General features: G+C 43.9%; 1 protein-coding gene across 1 annotated transcript in view; it reads left to right on the top strand.

The window, feature by feature from the left end:
- Positions 1 to 26,576, top strand: part of odad2 (outer dynein arm docking complex subunit 2) — a 36,160-nt gene extending 9,584 nt beyond the window's left edge. The window contains exons 10-20 of the mRNA XM_056434663.1: positions 4,878 to 5,024; positions 5,385 to 5,594; positions 6,597 to 6,830; positions 7,317 to 7,427; positions 8,806 to 8,960; positions 13,713 to 13,893; positions 13,997 to 14,058; positions 16,420 to 16,534; positions 19,679 to 19,867; positions 20,098 to 20,319; positions 26,346 to 26,576. Coding sequence (XP_056290638.1) covers positions 4,878 to 5,024; positions 5,385 to 5,594; positions 6,597 to 6,830; positions 7,317 to 7,427; positions 8,806 to 8,960; positions 13,713 to 13,893; positions 13,997 to 14,058; positions 16,420 to 16,534; positions 19,679 to 19,867; positions 20,098 to 20,319; positions 26,346 to 26,462 — 1,743 coding nt within the window. The 3' untranslated portion in view covers positions 26,463 to 26,576. The remainder of the gene's footprint in view (positions 1 to 4,877; positions 5,025 to 5,384; positions 5,595 to 6,596; positions 6,831 to 7,316; positions 7,428 to 8,805; positions 8,961 to 13,712; positions 13,894 to 13,996; positions 14,059 to 16,419; positions 16,535 to 19,678; positions 19,868 to 20,097; positions 20,320 to 26,345) is intronic.
- The last annotated feature ends 899 nt before the right edge of the window (positions 26,577 to 27,475 follow it).

Here is a 27,475-nt window from a genome sequence, read left to right as displayed (position 1 = left end):
GCTGTCTGACGGCACTGTAGCAGCTGTACGCACTGTTTGCCCACACCGCAGAAGCATGAAAATGAAGCGCGCCTGTGATAGGTCTGACAGGGCATATGGTGAATATTAATGTGTCAAAACATGGAAGGAAAAGAAAAGAGGATAAAAAAAAAACGCCACTGACCCAGACTGGCTGGGAATGCCTTCACCCACTTGACTTCCAGATTGTCCCTCCTTACCTACTATTCCTTACTATTACCTATTATTCTGGAAAGTGTCTTTCAGACAGGTTTTATTCAAACAGACTGCTTTTACTTTATTTTGACAGGCCTTTTTTTTGCACTTTGCAAAGCTGTCCCTTTCTGTTTTAAAATACCTTAAAAGTTGCTTCAAGTTTAATTGGTTGATGTTATTTCAATGCGTAATAATAGTCTAAAAGATTTCTTGATATCACAAGCAGATTTTTGTTCCGTGGCTCAAATAAGACCGTTCAGAGTAAATCTTATATAGAACACACTGCTTTAAAGTTTAAGATCTCCAGATAGATATTTTTAGCTTAGCAAAACAGAATATAATGGGAGGAAATTCCCACTCTGAAAGCATGCAGCTACTGCTTTACAGAGAGGAAAAAAAGAAGATGTAAATAATATGAAAGAGGCAAATTCAGATTTAAGAAAAAAGAAGAAAAACCTCACTGGTTTGTATATTTTGTGCTGTTCAGCGGGCTTGTGGCGTGAGCTTTAGGCTAGTGTGTGTGTTCAATGAGATGCAGCCCTGCACTAACCAACATGTCCCAACGTTCTATCTGTCTGGAAACCACACAGCAGAGTTATTTATGGGGTTTGTCCAGTAGTCATTTTATAATATCATTACCATCAGACGCTGAAACTTACCATGAGCCAAGTTAAATATCTGTTTTATTTTAGGAGTAGATCCCCCCCACCGCCTCCTTTTCTGCTTGCACTATAGACAGCCGTCTGTGCTCGAGGAAGTTGAACACTTTCATAAAGCGACACATGGATGTTCTGTTTTGTGTTTTAATGAGATATTTCTGTAGGAATGTTTGCCTATGGTTCCGATGTGTTCTCTTTCTGTACTCGTATGACTGGAGATCTGTGCTTGTGAAACGGTCACAAATCCAGCATACAGGTTTCAGTCTGTGTTTTGTAAGCATGTGTTTACATGTGTATGTCCGTAACACGCTGACATCACGCCTCCTCCTAATTCCAGTCTGTAATGCGTCAAGGCCACCGTATAAGCAAACATTGATTATCATACATTATATTTAAACCTATATATATACATATATAATTTAAAGGCTGTGTTCTGTAAATAAATGGTTATATGTACAGCATGCAGGCCATCAATAAGCCAGACTGGAAGCAAGCTAGCGTAGCTTTTCTGAAAAATAATAAAAGGCTGTTTTACTTGTCAGGACTAAATAGCTTCAAGCGGTAAGTTGAGCAACTAAGCCAATAATGTTATATGAGTATTTTGTGTCATTTCAAATAAAGACAAAATTCTCCAGCTGCTATCAGTTAGGTCGGCCTGTGGCTTTCTAAACATAAAACCATTTTCATATTCTCCCAGATGTAAATATTGTGTCTAAAACAAAATATGTTACTAGTTATCTTATGAACATTCCAATACAGAGGGTTCATAATTTTATTTTTTATTTTTTTACTGAGCAGATGGCTTTTCATCATCTTTTTCCGAGCAGACACACTGAAATATTCCACCAAACTGCTTTTAAAAGTCACTATGAGCGTAGTCTTTCTCCATTGCTTTAAAATTGGGTTGCTATTACTATAAATATACCTCAAATGCAAAAGATAAACAGCTGAGCTGGGCCCTTGCCACACATGGTATTGAGTTCAATCCTCATTAAGGTTGCTCCCCCTCTGCTGGGCAGCCACAGTACTACTGCCCTGCTCCCCCTCCATGACAACCCTTCTGCTAATTGCCGCCCTAAAACTAATCTTGTGTCCAGTACAAGAGCCACTATTGGCTCACTTTCCTATAATGGAAGTGAATTTGTAGCTACTTATGTTGTGCGTGTTTTTGGTGCTTGTTTTAACAACTTCAGCACTCAATGAAGACATTATTTTTTTCGTGCCTGTGATGCATTTACAACAGGTCTAATCTGGAGAATTTACTTTCAGTCCAAAGGCCCGACTAGACGCTTGCTCAGCACGCACGGCACTCGTTTTATGACAGAATAGCCTATTAAGTGATCAAGTTTTATGTTATGGGGGAATCATATGTCAAATATTAAGCAAGAAGCAACCAGTTATCATTCATTCTATCCCGACAGTACCTTTCCCATTATAAAGCAGGAGATTGGCTTTGTTCTCGTCATTAGTAGCCTTCCCTCTAAGTCTGCTGCAGACTGCAGAAAAGTATGAAACCTCATGCATCCTCTGTGGCTCTGCCTCTGCCAAGACGCCGCTACTTCCCTCTTACACTAAGCTCTATGAAGCGCTGGCAATGACCCGAGTCCACCTGTCACCAGTCCAGCATTGCAGACATACGCTCTTATATATATATATCTGAGCACTTATACGCATGTTTAGCCCCTCCGGCATGTAGTCCAAGCCAAAACAAACACTCGCGTACAAAATATATACCAAAGAAAACAAAACAAAACTGTACTCAGAAAAAGGGCCTGAGGTCAACAGGGTACCATTGACAGCCCTTTAACCCCATCCCTGCTCCCACGTGCTCTGTGCTGTGATTTATACGCCTGGAGTGGCTTATGCAGGGGGCTCAATGTCTGCAGAATCCAGCCTGCTGCTCCAGAGGAACCAGTGAAGAATAAAACCTCCAGTCAGTAGTAGGAAAGGCCTCAGCTATTTAGTAGGTCAGGCCAAGACACCTGCTGTAAAGGGAGAGACAAAATGCGAAAAGCATCTTTTTAAGTGGCTGATATTGACTTCAACTCATTATGTAATTCGATCCCTCATACTGCTTAAATTCTTCTAAACCCATTTCTATTTATGCTGTCAGACAAGATGATAAAGCATTTAAACAACTATCTTTAATCATTACTCAATGAGCTGCCACTAAACTTGTGATTAATGAGTATTATCTACATCAGGGGTGCTCACACTTTTTCAGCATGCGAGCTACTTATTATGTGACCAAGTCAAGGCGATCGACCGACGGGGTGGGGGGGGGTGCTAGTGAGAGTCGCGCGCGAGCCGAGAAGGATTGTTGACGGGGGGTGCTAGTTACTTTTTTTTTGCTCCGTCCCAATGCGCGCAAACCGGTGTCGGAGCTCTGCAGCGCACGAGACGGCGGTCAGAGGACTGTTAACGCGACACGTAGAGACAGAAATGACACGCTGCTGCTGTAATGTGGCGCTATAGATAAAGTGACAGGGGGGCGGGCCAAATTTTTTTAATGTCATGCGATCTACCATACAACGCCGCGATCGACTGGCAAATGGTTCAAATTTAGACCAGCGTCGCGATATGGAGAACACATGTGGCCGTTATCCTACTGTGTCAAAGCGCTGTCTTGCGAGGGAGATATGATCAAACACCACTTGAGACTCTGGTATAAGTCTACACTGATGATATGCCCCTCCAACAGCTGCACGAAACAGATTACTGCCGCAGCCTTCTATAGTGACAGGCTATTTTATCCTCATATGGGTAGCTGATAGCAGGACGTGTTACATTCTTATGTTCGGTTGAAATCGTCCATTTGGGGCGGTCCCGACGCCTCAAACTGTTGGCAACTAATAAAGGGTTGTGAAGCTGGGAGCGGTAGAGGCGGCGTTTAATCCACTGGATGAACTCGAAGTGTGGCACATTCCAACCACTGCAGAAAAGGAATAATATCTGATTGTTTACTTGCCAGCAGATTTTTGGACTGGACGTCTCAGTGTCGCATATTAAAGACATGTAGCAGGTCTAGAGTTACAGCAGCTAGCAGTTGCATTTGCGTGCCATGAGCTTCTGTTTTATCTGACTACCAATATCTTTTTTTCTTTCTTCCCCTTCTCATGATCAAAACCATTGCATGTGAGCAATGTTTGTTATGTAACTGCGCATGATACAGACTAAATATGGTGGTATAAAAACACCATTGCTAGCTGCATGGAAGGTATTTTAACCATCTCCACGCACCAACCCTAATACTGGTATTTTAAGTGCCGTAATGCTGTCAACATCCATCCACAGCTGGGACATTATGGAGATCTGAAAAAAGACAACATGTATTCGGACACTAAATTTAGGAGAAAACGCGACGCTAAAGTCAGATTCCGCCACTCCCGTCAAGATATTCCCACACATGTGCAATTTTAAATCTTTCTGTTTATCTTTTTTTTGTGAACATATTAAAGCTAAGTGGCAGTAAATAAATAAATAAATCAGTTTTCTTCCTCACGTGTGTTGAGGAGCTTGACTTTAAAACAACTATCAAATCCTCCCCCCACACTCCCTCCCACCATTCGTCGTGTCGTAGCTACTAAGTTGCTAATTGCTGGGGTGCAGGTCTCATATGATATGTGTGTATATAGCTTCTGTCAAAACATATTCTGCTATTTGTAATGCTAATGCATCCTTAGTAACAGGGTTCCAGTGTTAATGGTGTGCGTTTTCATCTTCGGGTCAACGTCTTGGCACTGTCGTCAGAGCTTGGTGCTCTGTCAGCAAGTTATTTCTTTCCATCAGTGTTTACCGCCACAAAGCCAAACACTCACCAGGATGTGGTATAAACAAAACAACGCCAGCAGGAGTGGTATTACGGGGGCGGGGTGGCAACAGAGGAAGAGGGAGGGTGGGGGAATGGAGGGAGGGAGGCGAGTATCCAAATGTTCACTGTTTAATGTCCTCCTTCTCTCTTCCCTTTTTCATTCATTCATGTTTTGCAATTATTTATTATTTCAGGCAGGCGACCAGAAGGCCACTGTGCTCACTCTGTGCGCCATGATGGACTTTAATTTGATGCAGGAGACGTGCCAACTGGCCATCCGGGACGTAGGTGGCCTTGAAGTCCTCATTAACTTGCTGGATACAGATGAAGTCAAATGCAAAGTAAGTAGCTGTGCCACAGCTGGACCTGGATGGCCTGCGGGCATGAACAGAGCCATGTGTGCCAGCGCGTGTTTTAGTTACAGCAACTCTCGCGCTGTTTCGAGAGGAGGACGCCTTTAAAGACACGGGGTAGCAATTATTCTCCAGTGTGCCTAATGACTTGTGGGTGCTTTTTAAACCTAATTTTATTTTAGTCGTAATGTTGGTGAATGTTTGGCTACTAGATATCGCTGTGGGTACTCTTATCACAGATGGAGGCTTCATGTTGGCATAGACACAACAGTTTCTTCTACATAAATCCTTTTTTCAAATATCTCACTGAGTGTTAAAGGTTATTGGGTGTGTGTTTTTTTTTTATAGATTGGATCTTTGAAAATCCTGAGGAAGATAAGTCACAACGTGCAAATCCGTCAAGCCATTGTAGACATGGGAGGCCTGCAGGGCATTGTGGAGATTCTGGACTCGCCAGTCAAGCAACTCAAGGCCTTAGCTGCTGAGACCATTGCTAACGTGGCCATGTTCCGCAAAGCAAGGAGGAACGTCAGACGCTATGGCGGTATCAAAAAACTGGTGAGCATAAGCACAGGCTACCATAAACTGAGGTTATTTTAAAAAGAATGTACTCAAAATTCACAGTAATCCCAATATGAAAAGCTGCAGGTGAGAAAACTGTAGACCAGAACCTGATCTTCCTGTATTAGTGTTATTGAACATTTTTTATGTCCTACGATTTACCGTGACTACACTTTTTGTGCTAAACCACAAACACCTTGGAACCTTTAGGAAAACAGGATGCTGCCCTAATACGGTTTGATCCACGTATTTCCATGACTTATTTATTTAAAGTGTAAAACACATATCCAGACGGCTGAACTACGTTTTGGTGCCCAGCAAAGCAAATTCCTTCCCTTTTCACACCGTACGCAACTCGCGATAGTGGTCCATCCATCCTTTTTCTCCCGGTCTTTGAACACAGCGGAGTGGCCGCTGTGGTAAAACAGATAGAATGTCCCCTACATCCTCTAACCTGCATCCATGTTTGTTGACAGAGGGACCCGTGATTAAAGCCTTCATGCCGTGTATATTTTCCTCTGCCCCAAATCGGATGTTCTCATGTGCAAGTCACTCATGGAGGCAGATTAATTTCCCGCTACGCCATGAGACCACCTTTGAACTGCGCCGTGTTTAGCTCTGCCTGCTCTGTCTCAGTGGCCAGGAACTGTGGATTAGAACACTGAATGATGGCTATAAACCGTCACACTGGGCTTTTCAGGCTTAACATCAACATCTATCCTGACAGTTTTCCATTCCGAGCATCTCTGGCCGTTTCAACCTTGCTGGCCCAGTGGTAATATAATTTTAATTGCGCCCTTAATCACAGCCAACAACTTGCTATTCTCATCTGGAAGCCTCTATTATCACTCCAATTCACTTTTTCAAGTTCACTGAGTTTATGGGAATGCTTTTATGAAAGTGTTTTTTAAATTTACTGCTAAAACACGTGCGGTGTGTCGGAATGTTTGCGCACATTCTTTTCATGTTGGTCTTGGTCCCCTTTCTCTCTCTGCTCAGGTAAAGCTGCTGGACTGTGTCCCCAATTTAGCCGGGCTGACTGAAAACGAGGAGAAGGACGTGGAAGTGGCTCGCTGTGGGGCTCTGGCACTGTGGAGTTGCAGCAAGAGCACCAAGAACAAGGAGGCCATCCGTAAGGCCGGGGGCGTCCCTCTGCTGGGACGCCTGCTTAAGTCACCGCATGAGAACATGCTTATTCCTGTGGTGGGCACCCTTCAGGAGTGTGCCTCTGAGGTGAGAGGGGGCACATATACTGCATGTTGTTCAATGTGGAACAAGTTGTCATGTCTGATTCTATAAGACATTCAACATTTCCTCTGTGTTTTTGAGCTCCATTGTCGTCCAAAAACTTTAAATTTAAACCCTTCGACGAGCCACACTGCTGCACTGGTCGACATGTTCCCTTTATTATGAGCACACACACTGAATTATAATAGAGTGCCAGCCTTATCCTTAAAACTACAATGCCATTGTAATATTTAAGGGGTTGGAGGGGAGTATGATCAATTGAATTCAGTTTATTTCATATAGCCCAATATTACAAATTTGCCTCAGAGGGTTTTACAATCTCTACACATACAACATCCGTGTTCCAGGACCACACATTGCTTACCATATGAAATCAATAGGTTAAACAATTAGAATCACACAACCACAGCACCAGTACATATGTGAGTATAGATGTATTCATGTGCTGTGCTCACTGCTGTGTCACTACAGGAAAGCTACAGGATGGCCATTCAGACCGAGAAAATTATTAAGGATCTGGTCCAAAACCTGAGCAGAGACAACGACGAGTTGCAAATGCATTGTGCCAGCGCAATCTTCAAGGTACCTGTTTTCCACACTTCTGTGCTGGTCGTACGTAAAGAAATTAATAGAAGTTAGAGTACGGAGTCCCTCAAAGGAAGGAGGGAGGTTTTGCCTGAATCATCTTTCTAAGTTTCTTAAAAGAGAGTTCAGGCGGTAAAGAAACCGTTTTGCTATCATAATTTTGGGAAAGATAATAATCAGTAAATGCTTTTAGTGCCTTTGAGAACAGGGGGTAGTGTTACACTTCCACCTCTTTTCCCCCCACCTTTTTCACAGAGGGAAAACACTTAGATCACACTTAAAATGATGGGCGTCCATAGCAAAGGACGCAGAATAAAATAGTTGTTCATACGCTATGTCTCTAGAGCAGCGGCCCCCAGCACCACGGACCGGTTTTGTGTAAGACAATATTTTCACACACCGGCCTTCACAGTGTTGGCAATAAATGACGTAATATAATCATATGACCGGCATAAAAACAAAGATAAAGTGCATGCAAATACAAGTCACCATTACGCCGAATTAGTGAGAGCCCTGAGCTTGTTTCTCTGCAACGAGCAAGTCATATCTCGGCGTAATGGAAGATAATGACACCCAAGACCCGACGTGTGTTATTTATGTCCAGTCCACTTCACAGGATGTTGTAAATGGAAGCAGGGTTTCAGTGTTTTGTTGGCAATCTCAGGATATTCTGCCTTGTCCAGAATACCAGCGTGTTGTCTGAAATGGCCATTTTAACCCTCCTGTTACCTGAGTGTCAATTTGACCCCATTCAATGTTTAACCCTCCTGTTACCTTAGGGTCAATTTGACCCCATTCAATGTTTAATGTCTGTGTTCTTTCGGGTCAATTTGACCCCAGGCTGCTTTTCACTGTGTCAAACATATAAGAAATATCAACTTTTTATATATATTTAAAGGGCTATTTAGGTAGTCAACAAACAAACATAAAGTACCTCACACTTAAACTTGGGAAACAATATTAATTCTAATAATTTTCTGGAGGTTTTAATTGCTGGGGTCAAATTGAGTAAATATGTCAGTAAATATAAAGGTAACAGGAGGGTTAAACATTGAATGGGGTCAAATTGACCCTAAAGTAACAGGAAGGTTAAAGCCATCGTCAGTCAATCATTTTTGCTATCTTTTGGGTTAAATTGTTTGGGGTAATGTATCACAGGACCTCATGACATGTGTCAAGAGGCTCAGATACACAGACGGACGTATCCGGTTATTTCATCGAAAAAAAACCCTATCTTTCCGATCTCGAAAATCAATCACATTTGTTTTCAATCATTCTTTCTGTGGGACCCGGTACAAAAGGACCCACAGACCGCTTGGGGACCGCTGCTCTCGAGGACTTATTGTAGATCCTGACCCTTTGTTTTGCCTTGCAGTGTGCAGAGGACAAACAAACTCGTGACTTGGTGCGCATGTACAAAGGTCTGCAGCCGCTGGTTTTGCTGCTGAGCAAGGCGGACAACAAGCAGCTCCTGGCCGCCGCCACCGGAGCCATCTGGAAGTGTTCCATCAGTGTGGAGAACGTGGCTAAGTATGCCGGGACTCGGGCTCTCACCTTGTTGCGTCTCATTAGACCAGAGATGGAGAAAACGCACTGTAGCCATATCTTTGGGGAAGCGTTTGTAATTAGTGGGCCCGAGGTAAATCAATCATTATCCACGTAATCAACAGTCTAATGAGCCTCAGTGCGAAAAAGGGGGTTAATAGCAATTAGGCATCTCACCCACATGTGCCCAGAACTTGTGGAAAATACGTTTCCTGAGATGATGTGGTTAGCAGCAGCCTTACAGTATGTGAAAACAGAACACCAATAAAGGGTTCGACTGACTCGCGTGCATTATGGTCGTCATGCTATCAGCACATATGTTACTTTTATGGGGGAGGGCACTTACTCGTTCACGACTGGCTTTGTCGCTTTTTCCACTCGTACTGTATGCTACTGTCATATCTCCCTTTTCTGTCCCGTTGTTCCTGGTTGGAGGGATTACTTTCGTGAAATGTAAAGTTTTTGTGTGGATTCCTTTTGCGCTGAACTTTTATGTGAGTGTTTGCTGCTAGCTTTGAGTCTTTTCCACACGTTATCGAAGGCTCAGTCAGAGTACTGATTTTATAGACTTCGGTGATGTGTTAGTCGGGGCCTGCGAGCCTCGAACCAAACCCGGGCATGCTGAAATAATCAGCCCTGAGATGGTGATTTTCTAATGTCAGAAGACGCAGGCTGATGGAGCCTTTAATCATTTGTCATGTAAGGCAGAGATTTATTTAAGTGTCATTTGCCGTGATTTATTCATCAGTGACACTTCTGGAATGGTTTTTGACTTGTACTTTAGTGTCAAATGATTTTTAAGTCAGTAATTTTCCCTCTAAAATAAATAATGCTGGGGGACCGTGCCCTGGCAGCCCCGTACATTTCCACTGGTGCTCCCTTGAAAGAATGATTTAGGTGTATTTATTTTCTTATTCAGCAAGAGTCCGGGGATATAATATCTAACACACATGCGGTAATTGAATGCCTTGGTAACATATTAATCAATTCAAAGCCTATTCCCCCGGTGTAGCCAAGGAACTGATAAGACATTGTCTTTGAATCATTTTTATGATCATGAGTAGTTTTAAAGTTTAAACCTTTTCGCTCAGGTGAGATTATGTGAAAATAGTTTTCTTCTGACAAATGCTGCATGGTTCAATATGGGATGGGATCCGAAAAGTAACAATAATAAGAAGCAGTAGCACTCACAAGGATCTGTCTTCACTTCATACATCGTAACTGACAGAATGATATCCTACATTTAAAGTCCAAGTTAAGTCCTCTCCACTGAATCTGAGAGTCTGCTGCCACATCGAGTTAATAGAGGATTCCTTTACAGGAGCATGACAATAACATTCCTTTAGGGTAAGATACTGTAGATCAGATCAGATCACTGTCGATTTAGCTCACGTCATCAAGGGAAATCATTTGGGGTAGGATTTAATTTATAAATATGGCACTTTTCAACATTAAAATATCAAAAAACGACTGTCTTGAGTTTTTATCTGGCTTTAAGTAACATTTTGACCATATACTTTTTCAATCTTGCTTTTTAAAAAATATATATTTTGACCGGATGAAGGATTTTAGTGATCAATCTCAAGTCATCAGATAAAGCTGGGGCCTCCTTTATCTGCCAAACAGCAACTGAGAAAAGCCGATTTTTAAATGTTTTAATCACAGGTGAGAAGGTAGACCCCTGTGGATAACTTGGTTCCTGGTAAAAACAACTCCGAAACGATGAACACAGAGGTAATCCTGACCGAGAGACGGGGACAGTAACGACAGCAATTAGCGGGGAAGACAACAACTCCCATGATCATTTGCTATCCCAAAGAGATATTTTGCGTTTCAATTATTAAAGACAGTCTCTGAAGACGGTACACAAATCAAGCGTTGTAATAATTATTTAACTTTGAATGTTCTTTAAAAAAAACAAACAGCACAGCTGGCACAGGTAGGGAGCCCCACTGCACTGCAGCTTTGTGATGGTGAAAGTTCATACTGTCATGATTAATATGGCAATTCAAAGCACTTCCTGCCAGCACAGGCTCTCTGCCATACGTAATGACTTGTCACACTGTTGCTATGTAAAATACTTATATTGCTACTGATAATAACAATCATAAAAATAATGATAATGAGGCTATTAGTCACATGTAAACCACATTTAGTGACACTTCATTTACAAACACTACAAAACACTGTGGTTGCCCTCACTCTAAATTTAACGTGTCACAAAGAGAGCGCCATGATGTGAGCAGAGTTCATGCTTTTGCGGTTTCTTTCCCGTGTGTGTCGTTCGGCTTCATTTTGCTTTTCGGACGACGTGGGCAGTCGGGTGTGAGTGAAGGTGGCCGCCTCCTCAGGAGAAAACCACCGCGATACACGGCAACTGTTTTTAATGCACACTCGAATGTGTAAGTGGATCTGTTTTTTCGTACTCTCTCGGGCTTATTGGAATCACTTAAAATGTCTGGGTCAGGCGAAAGCTTGGAACGAAGTGACCGAGTCATTACTGTCAGAAAGTAAAAGGCTCCTAATGGTAACAGGGTTTCGGGGCCATGCGCTCATTTCAGAATCAATCATAGGCTGAGCGCTGCACTGAAATGAAAATCATTTTGGAATATATTTTGCTTCAGGAAGAGAGTGGATTTTATTTTTCAATAAGTACACGGTCAAATGCAACGGACCTCGTTGCCAGTTGCAAACAAAATCCTTTTCTTTCTTGAATGTGACTGATGGTTTGTGCGGTCTGGACAGTATAGCGGTCCGGGGACCTCCACTCGAGACAAGTAGCAGCATGTGTTAGCCATTTTCTTGATTAATGATGCATCAAAATGAGAGGTGATTGATGCCCGAAATATAATTACATTTATATCTAAAGTTTGTTTGTTTAAAGACCACATAAGCGGATGTTTAAATTTTCTTTTCTTGTATAGAATATAACACAGAGGGGGGTTAACACCCAGGCCAAGTGTATGTGTAGTGTGAACACGCCTTACAGTATAATGTACAGATTCATGGCCACATTGATATGCAGTCTCTGGAGCCTCAACGCTTAGTTGCTATGGATACACACACAAATGCTGGAAACAAATTAAAAAAACATTAACGAAAGAGTGAGGGAATAACTTCGCAAGAAAAGGTCACAACGGCCAAGTCTTGAGCTGAATCTACCAGCGCAATAATGTTTGGGGTCAAGATTGCAGGGTTCGCTTCCAATTACTGACAACCCCACCCTCTTACCTCCAGACCTATGATGGGCACGCCATAATCGACGCTCCAAAGATACTGCTCTCTACCTTGCATCAGTTCTGTGCTCAGCCCAAGTTATTACCTGCTCTGCCGTTTCTTCCGCTTCAAATGAAACTGATCAATCCGTCTGTTCAATTTGAAGCTGAACGACCGACTATCTCTCTCGTCATTGTCATTGCTTGGCACCGCTGGCTTCCAATACATGTCTTCCTTTCACTTGGACTCCTTAAAACACTAGCTAGTACTTAAATTCACCATTTGGACAATTTCGCCGAGTGTGACTGGCGTTGAAGAATGGGGAAAAGGAAAATAAATCATCACATCTGCTGCACGGAAGCCCTACTGTGGTTGCTGCGTCCTCTGACAGGCCTTACGATCTGTGTGGAGCCCAGTGTTCATTCGCAGCCTTGTGTGATGCTACTCTTGCCATCATGTAAACACTAAGCTGGGATTGGCCTTTTTACAATAAAAGAAAACCTCACGGTTTTCTGTTCATCTGACAAAAGTTACGTGTGCGATAACAAGATAATTATACTGCAGTCAACTGCGGATGGCACTTCAGTGATGGCACAGGAAACCCATTGTTTTCCGTCACGGTGAAAATTCACTGGAGTTAACTTTGGCAGCTCCTCTGTTCTTTAGCAGTGTTTTCACTCGCAAGAATAGGCCGTGTTAGTGGACACTGACCAAAAACCAAATGACCTTGGCCTTATACAATAGCTCTCGGACCGTGCTGCCAGCAACCGTAACTGTGAATAAAAACAGTCGTAGAACTTAACTGTATATCAGAGGTTTGTTTATTTATTTATTTTGCAACAGCATTTTATCCCTTTTAAATGTTTACTGTCGTTTACCACTTTATAGCACTGGCAAACAAGGAAAAAATCACAATAAAAGAGGGAGAGTTTCCAAGCCGCAGCAAAGCTTTGGTTATGTAAAGTACATACAGGGGACAACTGTGAGCAGCCGTGGGAAAAGTGGCTGCAGTGCTGGGTCAAAGTGAGGGATCCATGCCCATGAGGATGAGGGCACTGTAGCTGCTACGGTTAATAGCGTCTTTAGCCACACGAGTGGTGTGGCTCTAGGGTTGCCGATATTGGCTGTTGGCCGGACAGTCTTGGATGGATTGCAATAGAGGTTTTAATGAAATTCGTTGTCGCCAGAGGATGAATCGCAACGACATGGATGATGTCCTGACTTTTAATCTGGCACCACGTTTAATGTTTCACTAAATTTGGTACATTTGGCATTCATGTTTCCCAAGGGACGTGTCCCAAAAGAATTGCCTGAGGTTTGACATTTGTTGTGTCGCATACAATATCCCTATTAGTTAGATTGACATGGTATTGGGTCTGTGCACTCATAACCCCTCCCCTGCCCTCTTTCTCCCCCCAAGGCTCTTCTTTTGCGTTCCATCAGTTGTCGTAATTTATCAAATCAAACAATATGAAGCGCTTAGTGAATATGACGCCTGCCACTCTTCTCCATCCTCCACAGGTTTCAGGACTACAAAGCCCTGGAGACCCTGGTTGGCATGCTGACTGATCAGCCCGAAGAAGTTCTGGTAAATGTTGTGGGAGCCGTGGGAGAGTTTACCCAGATACCTTCCAACAAGACTACCATCCGCAAGTGTGGAGGCATCAGGTCGCTAGTTAACCTGCTGACTGGAACAAACCAGGCATGTTGATTGTTTTTTTTCTCTCTGCTTAAAAGGTAATTTTATCTTCAAACCACGCTGACTTGATTCATGCATGCACTTTATTCATGTGTCATTTTACCAGGCGCTGCTTGTGAATGTAACCAAAGCGGTGGGTGCCTGTGCTACTGATAAGAACAACATGGCGTAAGTCTCCAACATGCTGGCGTGACCTTTGCCATTCAGAGTACAGTTTACACGGGTCAGATAGCCCCAATGTGAGGTGTCGCTTTAAAAAAATCATTAGTGGCTTGCTTACCGTAATTACCAAATTACCTGCAAACACATGTTCTTGTGTCATATGTTTTGACAAGAGAATGACACCAATTCCAGGATCCAAACACAGTATCATTAACCTGTCATGAGCTGGTGCTTAAATACAATCTATGTTATTTAAATTGTAATTATGCAGGTACTTTTCCATTTCATCCCCTTAACGACAGATTTTAAAAGCTTTGTTTATTGTACCTACTGTGTTAAATAGGGTTGTGGTGTAATTCCCTGTGTTTTACTATAGCTTTGTGGTCCTTGTCAGGACCTGAGCTGGTCAGACAGGCATACCTAAAGCCCAACCCTGTCCAAGACTACACTGCTGGGAATTTAAAAAACAAAGTGAACCACAGTCCAGAGCAGTCTTGGGCCTGTGTGCCTTTAGCTTCACGCTCAACACTGCAGAACATTGCGTCTCATTGCTTTTACAAGACTGTTATGGGCGACGAGATCGTTCTAAATTCGCACTTAACACAAATTAATGTCTGCGTTTGCATTGTTAGTGACTGTTAATGCTGCCATGTGAGCCCATTAAATTTGTTTGGAGGAAACACCCAAGGGGTTCAATAAAAAGCAAAGCCACTAAACTTCACACAAGAGGTAAAGTGTTTCAAGTCGGTTCGCTCTCCGTGTTCTCTCACGGTGTGTGTACGGCCACCAGGTGTCATTTTTCAGCCTTCGCACTTCGCCGTAAACAGAAAGCTCTCATTTCACCGGCCCGCTTGTGCTTTGTGTATGTTTTGTGGCGATGGCTTATTTTGAGACATGTATGTGTACAGTAGTTTGCTGAGCAATTAACATAACTCTGTTTCCGGCTTCAACCCAACCCTGTTTTTCCCGATCCCTAGTAATTAGATGGTATTTGGCAAGCTAACAAATATGATGATGATGTCCACCACACAGTTAGCGACAACATTCTTGTCAGTTAAAATGACTTCATTTTACCCAACGGAAACATCTTTCTTCCTCTTATACCACCTTCTGTTGATCAGCACAATCATTCCCTCATCGTCCTTCTGATGCAGGTCATCCATAACTAGTGAATGTCCCACAAAAAAAAACACGCTGATCGCTCTCAAGTTTTCCATGAAATACTCACGTGTTTGTTTTCATTCTCAACCAGTCGGCAGTGTGCGGTTAATGACATAGCGCTTCCCCCAAAGAATCCTGTGTAGCTACAAGAGTCAACACACGTTGTTTAATGCCTCCCGGGTTTGCGGTCTCCTCCTCTAATCTATCACTGTCAGCTGCGACTTCATTGCTAATCTGTTTCATACCTGCTTCATGGGAATGACGGAGCTGGTTTGGCGGATGATGTGATGCTTCACTTTTGTTTTCGGGTCTGGATTTAGGAGGCCCTGCAGACTGGAATCTGATGTTATGATCCCTGAAGACTGATTTATGTGCAATGGGAAGACAGATGGCGCAGGGGTAGTCCCTGATGAGTGTTCGCTCATTGCCAGTCACGGAGATACTGTGATTACGGAGTGTTTAAGTAATTATGACAGCATTCAATGTCGGCCTTGTTGGTGGAGGCACACATGGGGAACATGTTACATGTTATTTATACCAGACAACGGGTGCACTGTGGTGCAATTCTTTGGGTTCCCAGACCCTGACTGCAGTTTTGACTACAGTCATGTATGCGACATGAAATACAGTTCATGCCTAAGTAAACTTCACTCAGAGCCTTATGAAATATAGAGCGACCTGTCTCGGGCTCTGTTTGATTTGGAAAGAGCTCCTCTTTTTGGCTCTGCTTGAAAAACAAGCCTCCGACATAAAGTGTAAGTTTGTCTCAGCTTCTATTTATACATCCGTGTATGAAGCACTATGCGCAGATGTATTTGCGTTAACCTCTGGCCCTGGCAATGCTGAGCTTTTCCGTGTCGAGTGAGCAGACAGCGGGTGAGTTTCAGGTCTAGAGAGGAACTGAGAAGGACTGAAGGCAAGTTGGAATAAAAACAAATGCTGAAATCGATCGACGCTTTTTATCCTGCAGCTCGACTAGACGGATACGAGCAGAGCTCTGGGAAACAAACACCATTAAATGAGTTACTCGTAAATCATGCAAGCAGATAATCATGCTCTATGAAACATCTAAATGAAATCATAATGTCAAACTTATTTTTAGTGTCTTAGACTCCTCTGGTTGTATAGAAGTCTATGTTCATTCCTGTTCATACCTCCCTCTTTTGTTTTGACCTCGTACTACTTTCTGTCCCTCTCTCCCGACAGGATCATTGACCAGCTTGATGGAGTCCGCCTGGTGTGGTCCTTATTGAAAAACCCCAGTGCAGATGTTCAGTCCAGTGCTGCATGGGCCCTTTGTCCGTGCATCAAGAATGCAAAGGTACAGCACAGTGACGGACATTTGTCTTCTTCCTGCGTCCTGTGCGAGCAAAGCACACCAAAGGCACATAGATTGCCCCTATATCAAAGGTTTACCCTGCTCGCGAAACAGAGGTCTGCTCATATCACTGTGCTTGTCTCCTAAGCTCTCCCTCCAACCTGCTGCTGCTGGGAGGTCAGCAGGTCCAGAGCTGTGTCAGACAGGGCTTACATGAACCCCGGGCGAATATGAAGCAGAGAAGCCGCCTTGGCACACGGACATTGGGGAATTGGGAAGCAGGCAGGCAGAAGGACTGAGTAATATCCTGTGGTGTAGCTTCTGACTTTCCAGCTCAAAATCTTCCCTTAACATGCTACTAGTTACAGAGACACATTCTACATGCAGAGCATAGGGTACCAGATCATTTCTGTGAACCCACTTCCCGAAGGAAAACACGGCTCATTTTTGAAGATGTAATTTTAACACAACATGATAAAGATAAAGTTGACCTTCACCCAATGCTGAGTAGAGGTTGAACGCATTAAAATGTTGTCAAGCAGGACTGGACTGCATCACTATCACGGAAAGAACCGTGTACAACAAGTGTAGTCCTAGTATGCATACATGCAGTACCGATTGGGTCACATATGTTGTTCCTGTGCAGCATGAAGGAGCTGATAAACTGAACCTCCAGTTGAAGAATTTCCCCACTTTGGGATCAATAAAGGATAGATTATTATAATTATAATATGACAATGTGATATCAGATCAGTGCATGGGATTGAGAGCTTGCCGATACCCGATCCAGCCTTTTAGGCCATATTGGAGTCATTTCTGATGTTGGTATTAGCATCAAAACAACATCCAAGACCAAACTTTTGGTGGTCAAATTGCATTGTGGGTAATGTAGGTGCCAGGTTTTGATAAGTAGGACATATCTTGTTGTAGGAGTGCAAATCTAAGACAGTTGGGTCCTGTTTTAAGACATTACGAGCTCCTTTATGTATCACAGGCCTTTATACAGTCTTTTCACAGTGTTGTCAATCAACTCCCATTTCAGTTACACATTAACAGGTATTTGATCCCTTGTGCACTTGTATCATTTCCAATGCCAAACGTAATGTTCTATTAGATTATCGCTGTGATTAAGGTAAACAGCTTGTCAGTGGGACAATCTGGTTAGGTTTAAACAGACATATTGGGCCCAGACAGGTGTCTGTGGGGGGAGGAAAACTCTTTTTTTATGATTTCTTTCTCTGGCTGGAATTTCTCTGGCCCAGAAGTGTAGCGAAAATGATGCATGGCAACCATATGGACGGAGAAGGGGGACTGCGGACTCGCTGTTCAGCGCTAACAAAGTTTGACAATGTTTGTCTGGACGTCAGTTTGCCAATTTTGAGGGAAATTCATGAACATGCTTTTTGGGTGATTTTCCCGGGACAGGGGCAATGACAAGAGCTAAATATTGCTCTCGGCCCGTGGAGTTGAGGAACTTGATATGGCTGCTTCGGCACAGTCGTTATTTAGATTTTTAAAAAAACATGTGGTTCGTGTTAGCGGTTCCATAGCGGATTTATGAGAAAGAGACGTGCTATCAAAGCATCTGCTGGATGCGCCATGCAGTGCTGCTGCTCTGTGCCCACAGGTCCACGACTTAAACTCATTTAGTACCACACAAGTACCGTAAAGACTTAGTAGTGAATCATTCAATTATCTCTTTCCTCCAATCAAGGAAGTACAACCCTCCCAGTCGCTCGTAATGGGGTGTATCATTAATTTGCCCGGGCACGGAGGCACGTTTAGATGCTTGATTTATTTTTCCTTTTACATTATGTTATAGAAGCCTGATTGCCTACAGAGAAGGGGGGTGGGGGTGGAGGGGGCACGGCTTCTGCCACTCCGAGCTTGGCTTGCTTCCCCTCAGCTTGAGATCACGCACGGCAGATAATGTGTTTTCTATTTCATTTCATCCTGGGTAAGAGGAGGGGCGATGGAGAGGGGGTAGCGAGGAAGGCCTTTCCGTGTGCAGCCTCATAATGTTGCGGTTTTCAGATCTGGGGGCCCGTTTAGGCCATGAAAGAGATTCTGGCTAGTCTATCGCAGCTGGTGGCTTGAGAGAGCTTCCTCTGTCGCTGGGACTCCCGGGCCAGCCATCATCAGTATTCCTGAGGAAGGGCTTCCTGTGTGTCAGGGGGGTCAGCTCCTGGCCCCGGCACCCCCACTCCTACCCTGCACTGCACACATGGCTCATCCTCTGGCACGGCATCACAGGGCCCACACACTGCACCCTGGCCTGATCTCAGCTGTGAGTTCTCTGTTAGGGAGAACACAACAGTGCAAACCATGAACTGCTTTTCTGTCAGTGCAGAATTTTTTGAAATCCCTTATTTTATACAACAAAGAACAACCATGCACGTAATACATTTTCTCATTATTGCACCCTGGAGTGTGTGTGCCATACATCAGCTCTTGACATGTAGATTAAAGTTCTAGTCATCTGAAATTGCATGCTTTTGAGAGAATTCCTGTTCTATTTTCAAAGCGCTGAACATTACAGACTTTGGCCACCTTGATGTATTCTCCCATGGCGGGTGATAAGTTGGAGTCGGGACTTTAAAACGGCGGCCTGATGTGCCAACCCATGCTGAAGCCAGCTCTTCCGCTGTGGTTCTCTCCGCACTCCCTACGATGGTTTGGTAGGCTGAGAGGCCTGTGGTGCCAGCTGGTGCCATGAACTCAAACTAGGAAGCCTCAAGTCTCCGCTGTGTTTCAGTCTAAGGCAAACATTTTAAACATCACCCCTTAAGCTCTAAATTCTATGTTGGCGGCTTCATTATGACAAGTTTGGTTGACGGGAGGAGAGAGGTTGACAAAGATGTAAAACTCACCGCTTTGTCTGGCCAGATCCACATCCTACTTCTACTGTTGAAGAGGGTGTTGTTATTTCTGAAAGCATCTGTTTTACACTGTTTGCACTGATGAAACTTTGATTGTTGCCTGATGAAAATCCTTTGTTTGTACTTATTTAATGTTCTTTGTTTTGTCTGTCTCGCTTAAAATGCCCCTGTCTACTCTTTCCTCCGCCATTACGCAATCTCCCCTCTTCGTCATCCCCCTGGTGCATTTTGACAGAGCGCCGGCTAATAACAGACTCTTTGACTGTAGGATGCAGGGGAAATGGTGCGCTCCTTCGTCGGTGGGTTGGAACTGATTGTTAATTTGCTGAAGTCAACAAACAACGAGGTGCTGGCAAGCATTTGCGCCGCCATCGCCAAAATAGCGACAGACAAGGAGAATCTGGCGGTCCTCACTGATCACGGGGTTGTCCAGTTGCTGGTCAAGTTGACGAACACGGTAAGAGCACTTCAGCAACACTGTGGTTGCTGTCCATACACAAACAACCTTCTTTACACTGGGTTTTAGTTTGCCTTTTCCTACTCAATACATCATAAACTCGGCTAATGAGAAGAACATGGCAATGTTTTGCTAAGAGTCCCTTGCAGAACTGCAGTGGAGCTTGTTATTCTCTGCACTGTAAAGACAGGTCACCGGGGACCAATAGCATCCTGTTCTCCTCTCCACAGACTGATGACAGGCTCCGTCGCCACCTGGCTGAGGCCGTGGGCCACTGCTGCATGTGGGGCAGCAACAGGGCGGCCTTTGGTGAAGCCGGGGCCGTGGCCCCACTGGTGCGTTACCTCAAGTCAAAGGACGAGGCGGTCCACCTGAGCACGGCGATGGCCTTGTACCAGCTGTCCATGGACCCCAACAATTGCATTACCATGCACGAGAGAGGGGTTGTCAAGGTAGGCTGTCAAAGCTGGATTTATGGCTCCTTACTTTGGCTTTTCTTGTGGTTAATTTAAGAAGCAGTTATTTCTCTGCTGTATTTTGTGCTCTTGAGACTAAATTTGACATAATTACGTTGAGGAAAATGCCCTTCTTGGCCTCCCCTCCCCCTTGTCTGAGCCATGTGTGAAAAACACAGAGTAATAAACTTTAAAAAGCTGTGACTATTTTCAGAGCCTTTGACCGATGTAGCAGAAACAAAGTGGGTTTTTATCCGTCGGCGGAAACATGACTCCACTTTCTAGCCATCATGGGAATTCAGAAAAGCAAACAGCTCAGTGTGTGCGCAGTGCCATTTCTCCGGTAGACCCTAGATGCCAACACAGTGCAAGTCAAAGGGCTGTAGCTTGGGGTAACTGTTGCTAAGGGCTGTTCCTGGACATCAAGGCAGAATGCAGTAGCGATATGGTTCACGCCAAAGAGTGGGGTCAGAGCTGTTCAAGGCTAAAAGAGAACAATATGCACCCAACCCCCGACTCTGTAAAGCTACATCCGCCAGCTCCCTTCATCATTGCAGTTGTGTAGCGCTCTTCTAAAAAGAAGCAAGCATTGTTTTGTCTAACATTTGAGCCGTCGGGCTGTTTCCATGCTCAGCTCCAGAGACTGTTTATGTTAGTCTCTGACAGTGATGGGGAGATTTTGCGTAAAGATTACGCCGTAATTGATGTCTTGTCACAGATGATCATGTGCCCGTATTTCAGCATTTTGGTAAAACGCTTCTATCTCCTTCTGACTTTCACATGATGAATCTTTTTTGCGGCCGCAGCCAGTCTAAATCCTTTTTCCCCTCCTAAATAACAATTGCGATATAAATTATGAAGTGGTTATGCCATTGCAGCCAGTTTTTCCCCCCATGTTCATTAAATGGTGTACTTTAGCTTGATCTGCGATTACAGTGAATGTGGTTCAACACCAGCCATAATTGGTAGCTGGACTGAACATTGGGTGTTCCAAAAAAGTTTTTTCCAATTTACAAAAGTCGTTAAGCCAGATGTTTTTTGTAGTTCAAGCCACGACAGAAACTGGACATGCCCTCCGTGTGTGTGTGTGTGTGTGTGTGTTTGACATGCCACCGATTTTAATCCTTCTCTGCATTTGCTCACATTAATCTACCAGTTGAGAGTTGCAACACTACTCCATAATGTATTTTGGGATTTTAAAGAGCTTGATTACCAAAGGCCATGTAACTGCACCAGCGTTGCATTTGTTCTTAATCTCAGACACAGAAACACAACACAGGCAGCCTCATTGTTCAGTGAGCCTCTGTCTCAGCCGGTCTGGGAGGGAGCCCCACACCTACCTGCCTGACCCCGGAGGAAACATTACAGTGCGAGAGCTTGTCAGTCTCCTGGATTCAGTGTGCGCTGCAGAGTTCTGCTTCGTGATCTACAGGCATCTTGTTCGAGAGAATGTGTTAAAACAATACCCCCAAAAGTTCTGAATAGGTTTGGAGAGCGTTTATCGGGGATTGATACAGCGCCCTGTGTCTAATTTACAGCCCTGTGTCAAATTCTGGAACTACCTCCTTTATTATTGCAACTGTATTTCAAAGAGCGTTTCTGTGCCACTGAGAAGCTCTCCAAACATGTTCACCCACGTGTAGTATACGATTTCGAGCGAGCGACGGGCTCTCTTACGCCAAAGAGAAGTAACTTTCCTCTCTCATGCACTTTATGGAGTATGGCCCAGTCCCTTGAGTTTCACAGGGGAAATCAAGCATTGAAGAGAAAGTATTTCACACTGGAAAACACATTAGTGTGACCTGTCTGAGCCTTTTCATTTGACCTCTTCCAAAGCCTTGGTCCGGAATCATTCAATTCTATAGCAAAATTGCCACGAGTACCGGACATCTTTAAATACAAACACTTGCGATTTGTTTTGGCAGCCATTCACAAGTTCCTGTGGACGTTTTCTGCCAACATATTTTCCTGCCGGCCCTCTCAGATCGGACCTTGTTCAGGTGCTCGCTCTCAGGCAAAAGAGACTTCTGGCCTGGGAGATGAATCACCCTTGCCGTTTGATTTGACATCCACTCTTGGTATCTCGCAGTTTTATAAGGATGTGCTTCATTCCGTGTCATGTACAAAATCAACAAATCCCTTCCAAAAGGACTGGGGATTGTTTGCTGAAACCATAAATCCTTGTAGACAGCTTCAGACAGCTATGTGCAATAAAGAGGCTCTTTTATGAAAATTGCTGAAAATTACAAAATGCGAATGGTAATTATTGTTAATTTTTAAGTGCATGCCTTGGTGTGTATTTTTTCAGCTTTTCGCAAATGCAAATAAGGAAAGAAAACGTGAACGTTTGTTGCCATGTGCACACTGCTGCCCCGGCACAGCTAGTGTTTGTTTTATTTCTCTCTTACACGCCCGGGACCTCCGTTCATGGGGGTGGTCGTCATTACACCAAATGTGAGGGAAAGGAATAAAAACCAAGCCGAGCATCACAGGGTTTCTCCAGTTTCCCGTTGGTTCTGTGCGTAACATGACTTTGGGTTGTGGGTGTGGCGAGCAGAGGATACAGGCGCCGCTCGCCGCCCCGCTCTGTTATGACTGCTCTGCTTTTTGAGGTCCGTGGAGCGTAATGTTTCAGAGCCTTTCTCCCTCACGCCAGGATCCAGAAGTGCCAAGCCATGTTCTCCAGGTTGCATGGGCTCACAGGAGTTCAGGCTGAAAAGCACTCCCCTTAAAGCCATTGATTTGAAAGCGACCCTCTCCTCCCTTTTCCCTCTTCCTCTTTGGAGACACGGAGAAAGCAGCTTAACAGTCTCTCGCTGCAGGGAATGTTGTTTACCTTGACATCCCTCACCAGCTTCCCTCAGCCCGAGCTAAACACTGCTGTCTGTTTGTGCCGTTTGCCCCACGGTGGAGTCTAAAACATGGGGATGCTGGGGTAGAAGGGTGGGGTTGGGGGGTGATGGAGCTTTAATGGCACCGGGGGAATTTAAACCTGAACTCCTGCAGGCGGAGCGCACTTAACACCGTGACACCTCCGTGTGCGATAAGGTGCTCTCAGACTGCACCCCCACCCCCCCTTCAGTCGGGGGGGGGGGGGGGGGAGCGTGTTCCCCAGAGCTCTCCCTTCTTGGAGGTCAGGACTCACTGGAGCTCTCTGAAGTGCAAAGAAACCCTCAGAAACTCACGATTCAGTTTTTCAAATGCGGGGCAAGTGTTCATGTTACCTCGGTCAGGCAATATCTAACAAGCGGCGTATTATGTTCCCAGAGATCCCAGCTGGGAGGGAAAGAGCAAGCGAGAGAGAAAAGCAGCAAAGAGAGACACACTTATCTTAGCCTCGCCGTGCGCTTTGGGAGACTTTATTTGGCGACGTCTGAATACCATCCTATGAGGTTGGCAAAAAACGCCGCCTCTGGCACATTTCAGGCATCCTCTCTTTTCACAAAAGAGACTTGTTTAGCGAACGGCATGTTTTCTGAAGCCTGTGGATGGAAGGTTTGCATTTGGAGGTGTTTTGGTTGCTATTTAAAAAAAGAATCCTATAAAACCAGAGGCCAAATGTTTCGACACGTTGAGGAGCTGACGTCTTGGACGGCCGCGTGCCGGTTTTCTCTACAAAATGATGTGATTATAATCAGGAGGAAGGATATTATTTTCTCAGTTTTTAAACTGGATGTGCAGTGTAGGTTCACAGCCCTTTTTCACGTGTGTGTGCGCACACACACACACACACACACACACATGCTGATCAACCAGCTGGTTCCCACTCCCAGCCCGTGGCCGTAGCAATTATGACGGGAGTAATGTTGGACGTCTGGTGTCGTAGCTTAAAGAACAACAGAGTCTGTTGGTGGATGGGTCAACAAACTCAGGGCTTTCAGGCAGTAGACCACTGTCTGTGGAGTCAACATGGACTTATTTTAAGTTACAGTACATAACTAACTTAACTTAGTCCAGAACTTAAGTTACAAACCAACTTTTTTTGCACCCAGTGTGTTGCAGAGTGAAGTCGAGGCGTCGCGACCGCACTTGACGAGCTGACGGAACGTTTTTGATCAGTTCAAAGTCTACACACCAAGTTTTACTGAAAATTATTACTCAAGTTGGGAGTGACATTTCATTTGTGTGAAGCCGACAAAGGAATCCCATCACTTCCTATGTTGATATGCGGAGCCAGTGCTGAACAGGATGGGAAGGTTTTAAATAAGAGGGAGACAAGGGGGAGAGAAATTGAGAAAATGGGAGATACGCCAGAAGCTTTTAGAATCATTCTGCTGCCTGAAAGTAAATCTAAATCAGTGGCTCTTTTGTCTGTTTTAAAGGGGCTTAGTTCTTGGATCATTTCCTTTTTCAGATATCCTCCGTCCTCTGTGCTGCTCGGGATCAACAGGGATGTGGCATTGTTGCGCTGAAACCAGGGGAAACAATCCCGATGGTGTTCAAACACCACGAGTGAGCCTGCAGCAGCATGATTTTCGGAGATCCCTTTTCATTCAGTGGGGAACATGGCCCTGATGTATGGGGCTCAGAAGTGCCTCAGACGTCTCAACAGTTACTGTATTCATCAAAGCTTCATTATGTTTCGGAGCGGGGAGTCCTTAAGTGCTTACTTGAGGGATGTAATGTTGCCGTTGGTTCATTATGGATGTAAACAAGACGATCCGAAATAATTGCAAGTGTGGCTTAGGAAACCTCAGTGGCACTCCATTGTGATTTTACCAAGGAGCACACATTGAACACATTTAGATCCATCCATTGCACCAGAGTATTTATGCTTGCATTTACTTTTTATTTTGATTCAGTCCCACAGCCGCCCACAAACATAATGTAGTGATTTCGCTGCAGATAAAATAGAGGGGGAAAAGATCACCGTTCCTCAATGCATTCCACTCGGTGGTATTGCCCATGTCCTCCTGTGTGTTTCCCCTTGTTCTGCTCATTTCTTCAACAAATGCTCAACTCTTAAAGTGGACAAAAGATCTTCAAAAATGTTCGGTTGTATGTAACCAAAAACAAAATAAGCCTTGTTCTGCAATGAGATCTAATGAGCTCCATTTACAAAAGCCACGAATAGTCGGATATAATCTGACCTTGAGAGCGTCAGGAAGGCTGTCAAGTGGTCTGGTTCATGCTTAGGTTTTTAATGCTGAGCCCGTCCCTGCGCGACTTTCATCTGAACAAACTTACAGAAGCATGTGTGCTCACAGCTGCAACCGCTTTGTTACCAAGGCATGGTTTGGAAGGGTATGGTGGGACATACACACACACACACACACACAGGGACACACACATTACGAGACTATCGCCTCACAGCCACTGTATATCTCTGCAGTCCCGTGCTGGTGGTAGTGCCCATTGGCTGCTGCTGTCATGGCAACGTGTGCAGCAAGCTGTTTGGGCTCTACATGAGGAATATACACTACCGTTCAAAAGTTTTGGGTCATCCAGACAATTTCGTGTCTTCCATGAAAACTCACTTTTATTTATCAAATGAATTAAAAATTGAATAGAAAATATAGTCAAGACATTGACAAGGTTAGAAATAATGATTAATATTTGAAGTATTAATTTTGTTCTTCAAACTTCAAGCTCAAAGGAAGGCCAGTTGTATAGCTTATATCACCAGCATAACTGTTTTCAGCTGTGCTAACATAATTGCACAAGGGTTTTCTAATCAGACATTAGTCTTCTAAGGCGATTAGCAAACACAATGTACCATTAGAACACTGGAGTGATAGCTGATGGAAATGGGCCTCTATACACCTATGGAGATATTTCATTAGAAACCAGACGTTTCCACCTAGAATAGTCATTTACCACATTAACAATGGATAGTGTGTATTTTTGATTAATGTTATCTTTATTGAAAAAACAGTGCTTTTCTTTGAAAAATAAAGACATTTCTAAGTGACCCCAAACTTTTGAACGGGAGTGTAAGGTGTATTAGCAAACTGTTATATTTGATTATTTGAGAATCTGTTCCTGCTGCAAACTGTAACCTCCGTCCCTCTGTACTCCGACAGCCCCTCATCCACCTCATGGGCTCCGACGATGAGACGCTCCAGGAATTTGCTGCTGGCTGTGTGCGCAACATCCGAATGCTGGCCAAGGCTTATAGGAACGCCCGGTTATTTAAGTGACCCTTTAGTTGAGCGTCAGTTTGTTTTAAATGTGTTCGAAAAAAGACGAAACTTCAAATGAAATGTGTGAGAAAAGTGGTTTGAATATGTTTAAATAAAAATGTTGGACCTTGATTGATGAGTCTGTATTTATTTGAGCGGCTGCTTCCGTCACTGGCGGACAACTTTTATCCCCCATTTTTAATCAGCTACCTCATCGCGAGTTGTTGCAAACATTTTAGGAAGCCCGCTTCTCGCTCTCTGACTGCGATGATAAAAATAAACGCTTCTTCTTTATGTTTGATCTGGTGCCAAATACCCCATACGTTGTTCAGCGTGAAACACTCAGCGTCCTCTGCAGTAACATTCCTTCAGTGATGCACACGAGACCGCAATATCTAAACAAGATCCACATCTGCTGGGGTTGCTCAACGTCCTCCTATGCAGTCCGGACACTTCAGTGCTCGCTATGAGACATTAAGACAAACACAGTAACTCGCTGTTGGTTATGCAGCACATGGAAAACGCAAACGCGTAATGTATCAATATCTATCAAATATTTACAACAATAAGGAATACAATAGTGTGCCCTGTCTACATCACATATTATGAATTGCAGCAGGATTTTCCACATTACTCCAATTTTATTATAAAGTCATTTCAGATTTTGTAGGAGTATTTATTATGAATAATGAAATATCTTTTCCAAACAAGCTCATTATTTTTGTCAGTAAAAGCATAACATATTTTGGGTAGTTGGGATCATCTCTGCACCAAAGCAAAACAGTCTAATGAAGGATTTGGGGGAAATGCAGAAAAGTCCCTCGCTTTTTCCGAAAGTACTTTATTGTTGCTGAATATCTTTTTTTTTTTATAGGCTTTTTATTTTTCAATATTGTACATATTGAGTCACTGTAGTAATGGTGTGCGTGTGCACCTCATTGCAGCTGATCCAGTCTCGTCTGATTCTTTTTTGGGTCTTCTGTTCTTGTTTATTACAAACAGGCCATGTCAGGCTTGACAGCCTTTTGCAC

The sequence above is a fragment of the Pseudoliparis swirei genome, chromosome 16, assembly GCF_029220125.1.
Source record: "Pseudoliparis swirei isolate HS2019 ecotype Mariana Trench chromosome 16, NWPU_hadal_v1, whole genome shotgun sequence".
Taxonomy (NCBI): Eukaryota; Metazoa; Chordata; class Actinopteri; order Perciformes; family Liparidae; genus Pseudoliparis; species Pseudoliparis swirei.
The sequence above is the reverse complement of the archived record's forward strand: the minus strand, read 5'-3'. Positions and strand labels throughout refer to the sequence as shown.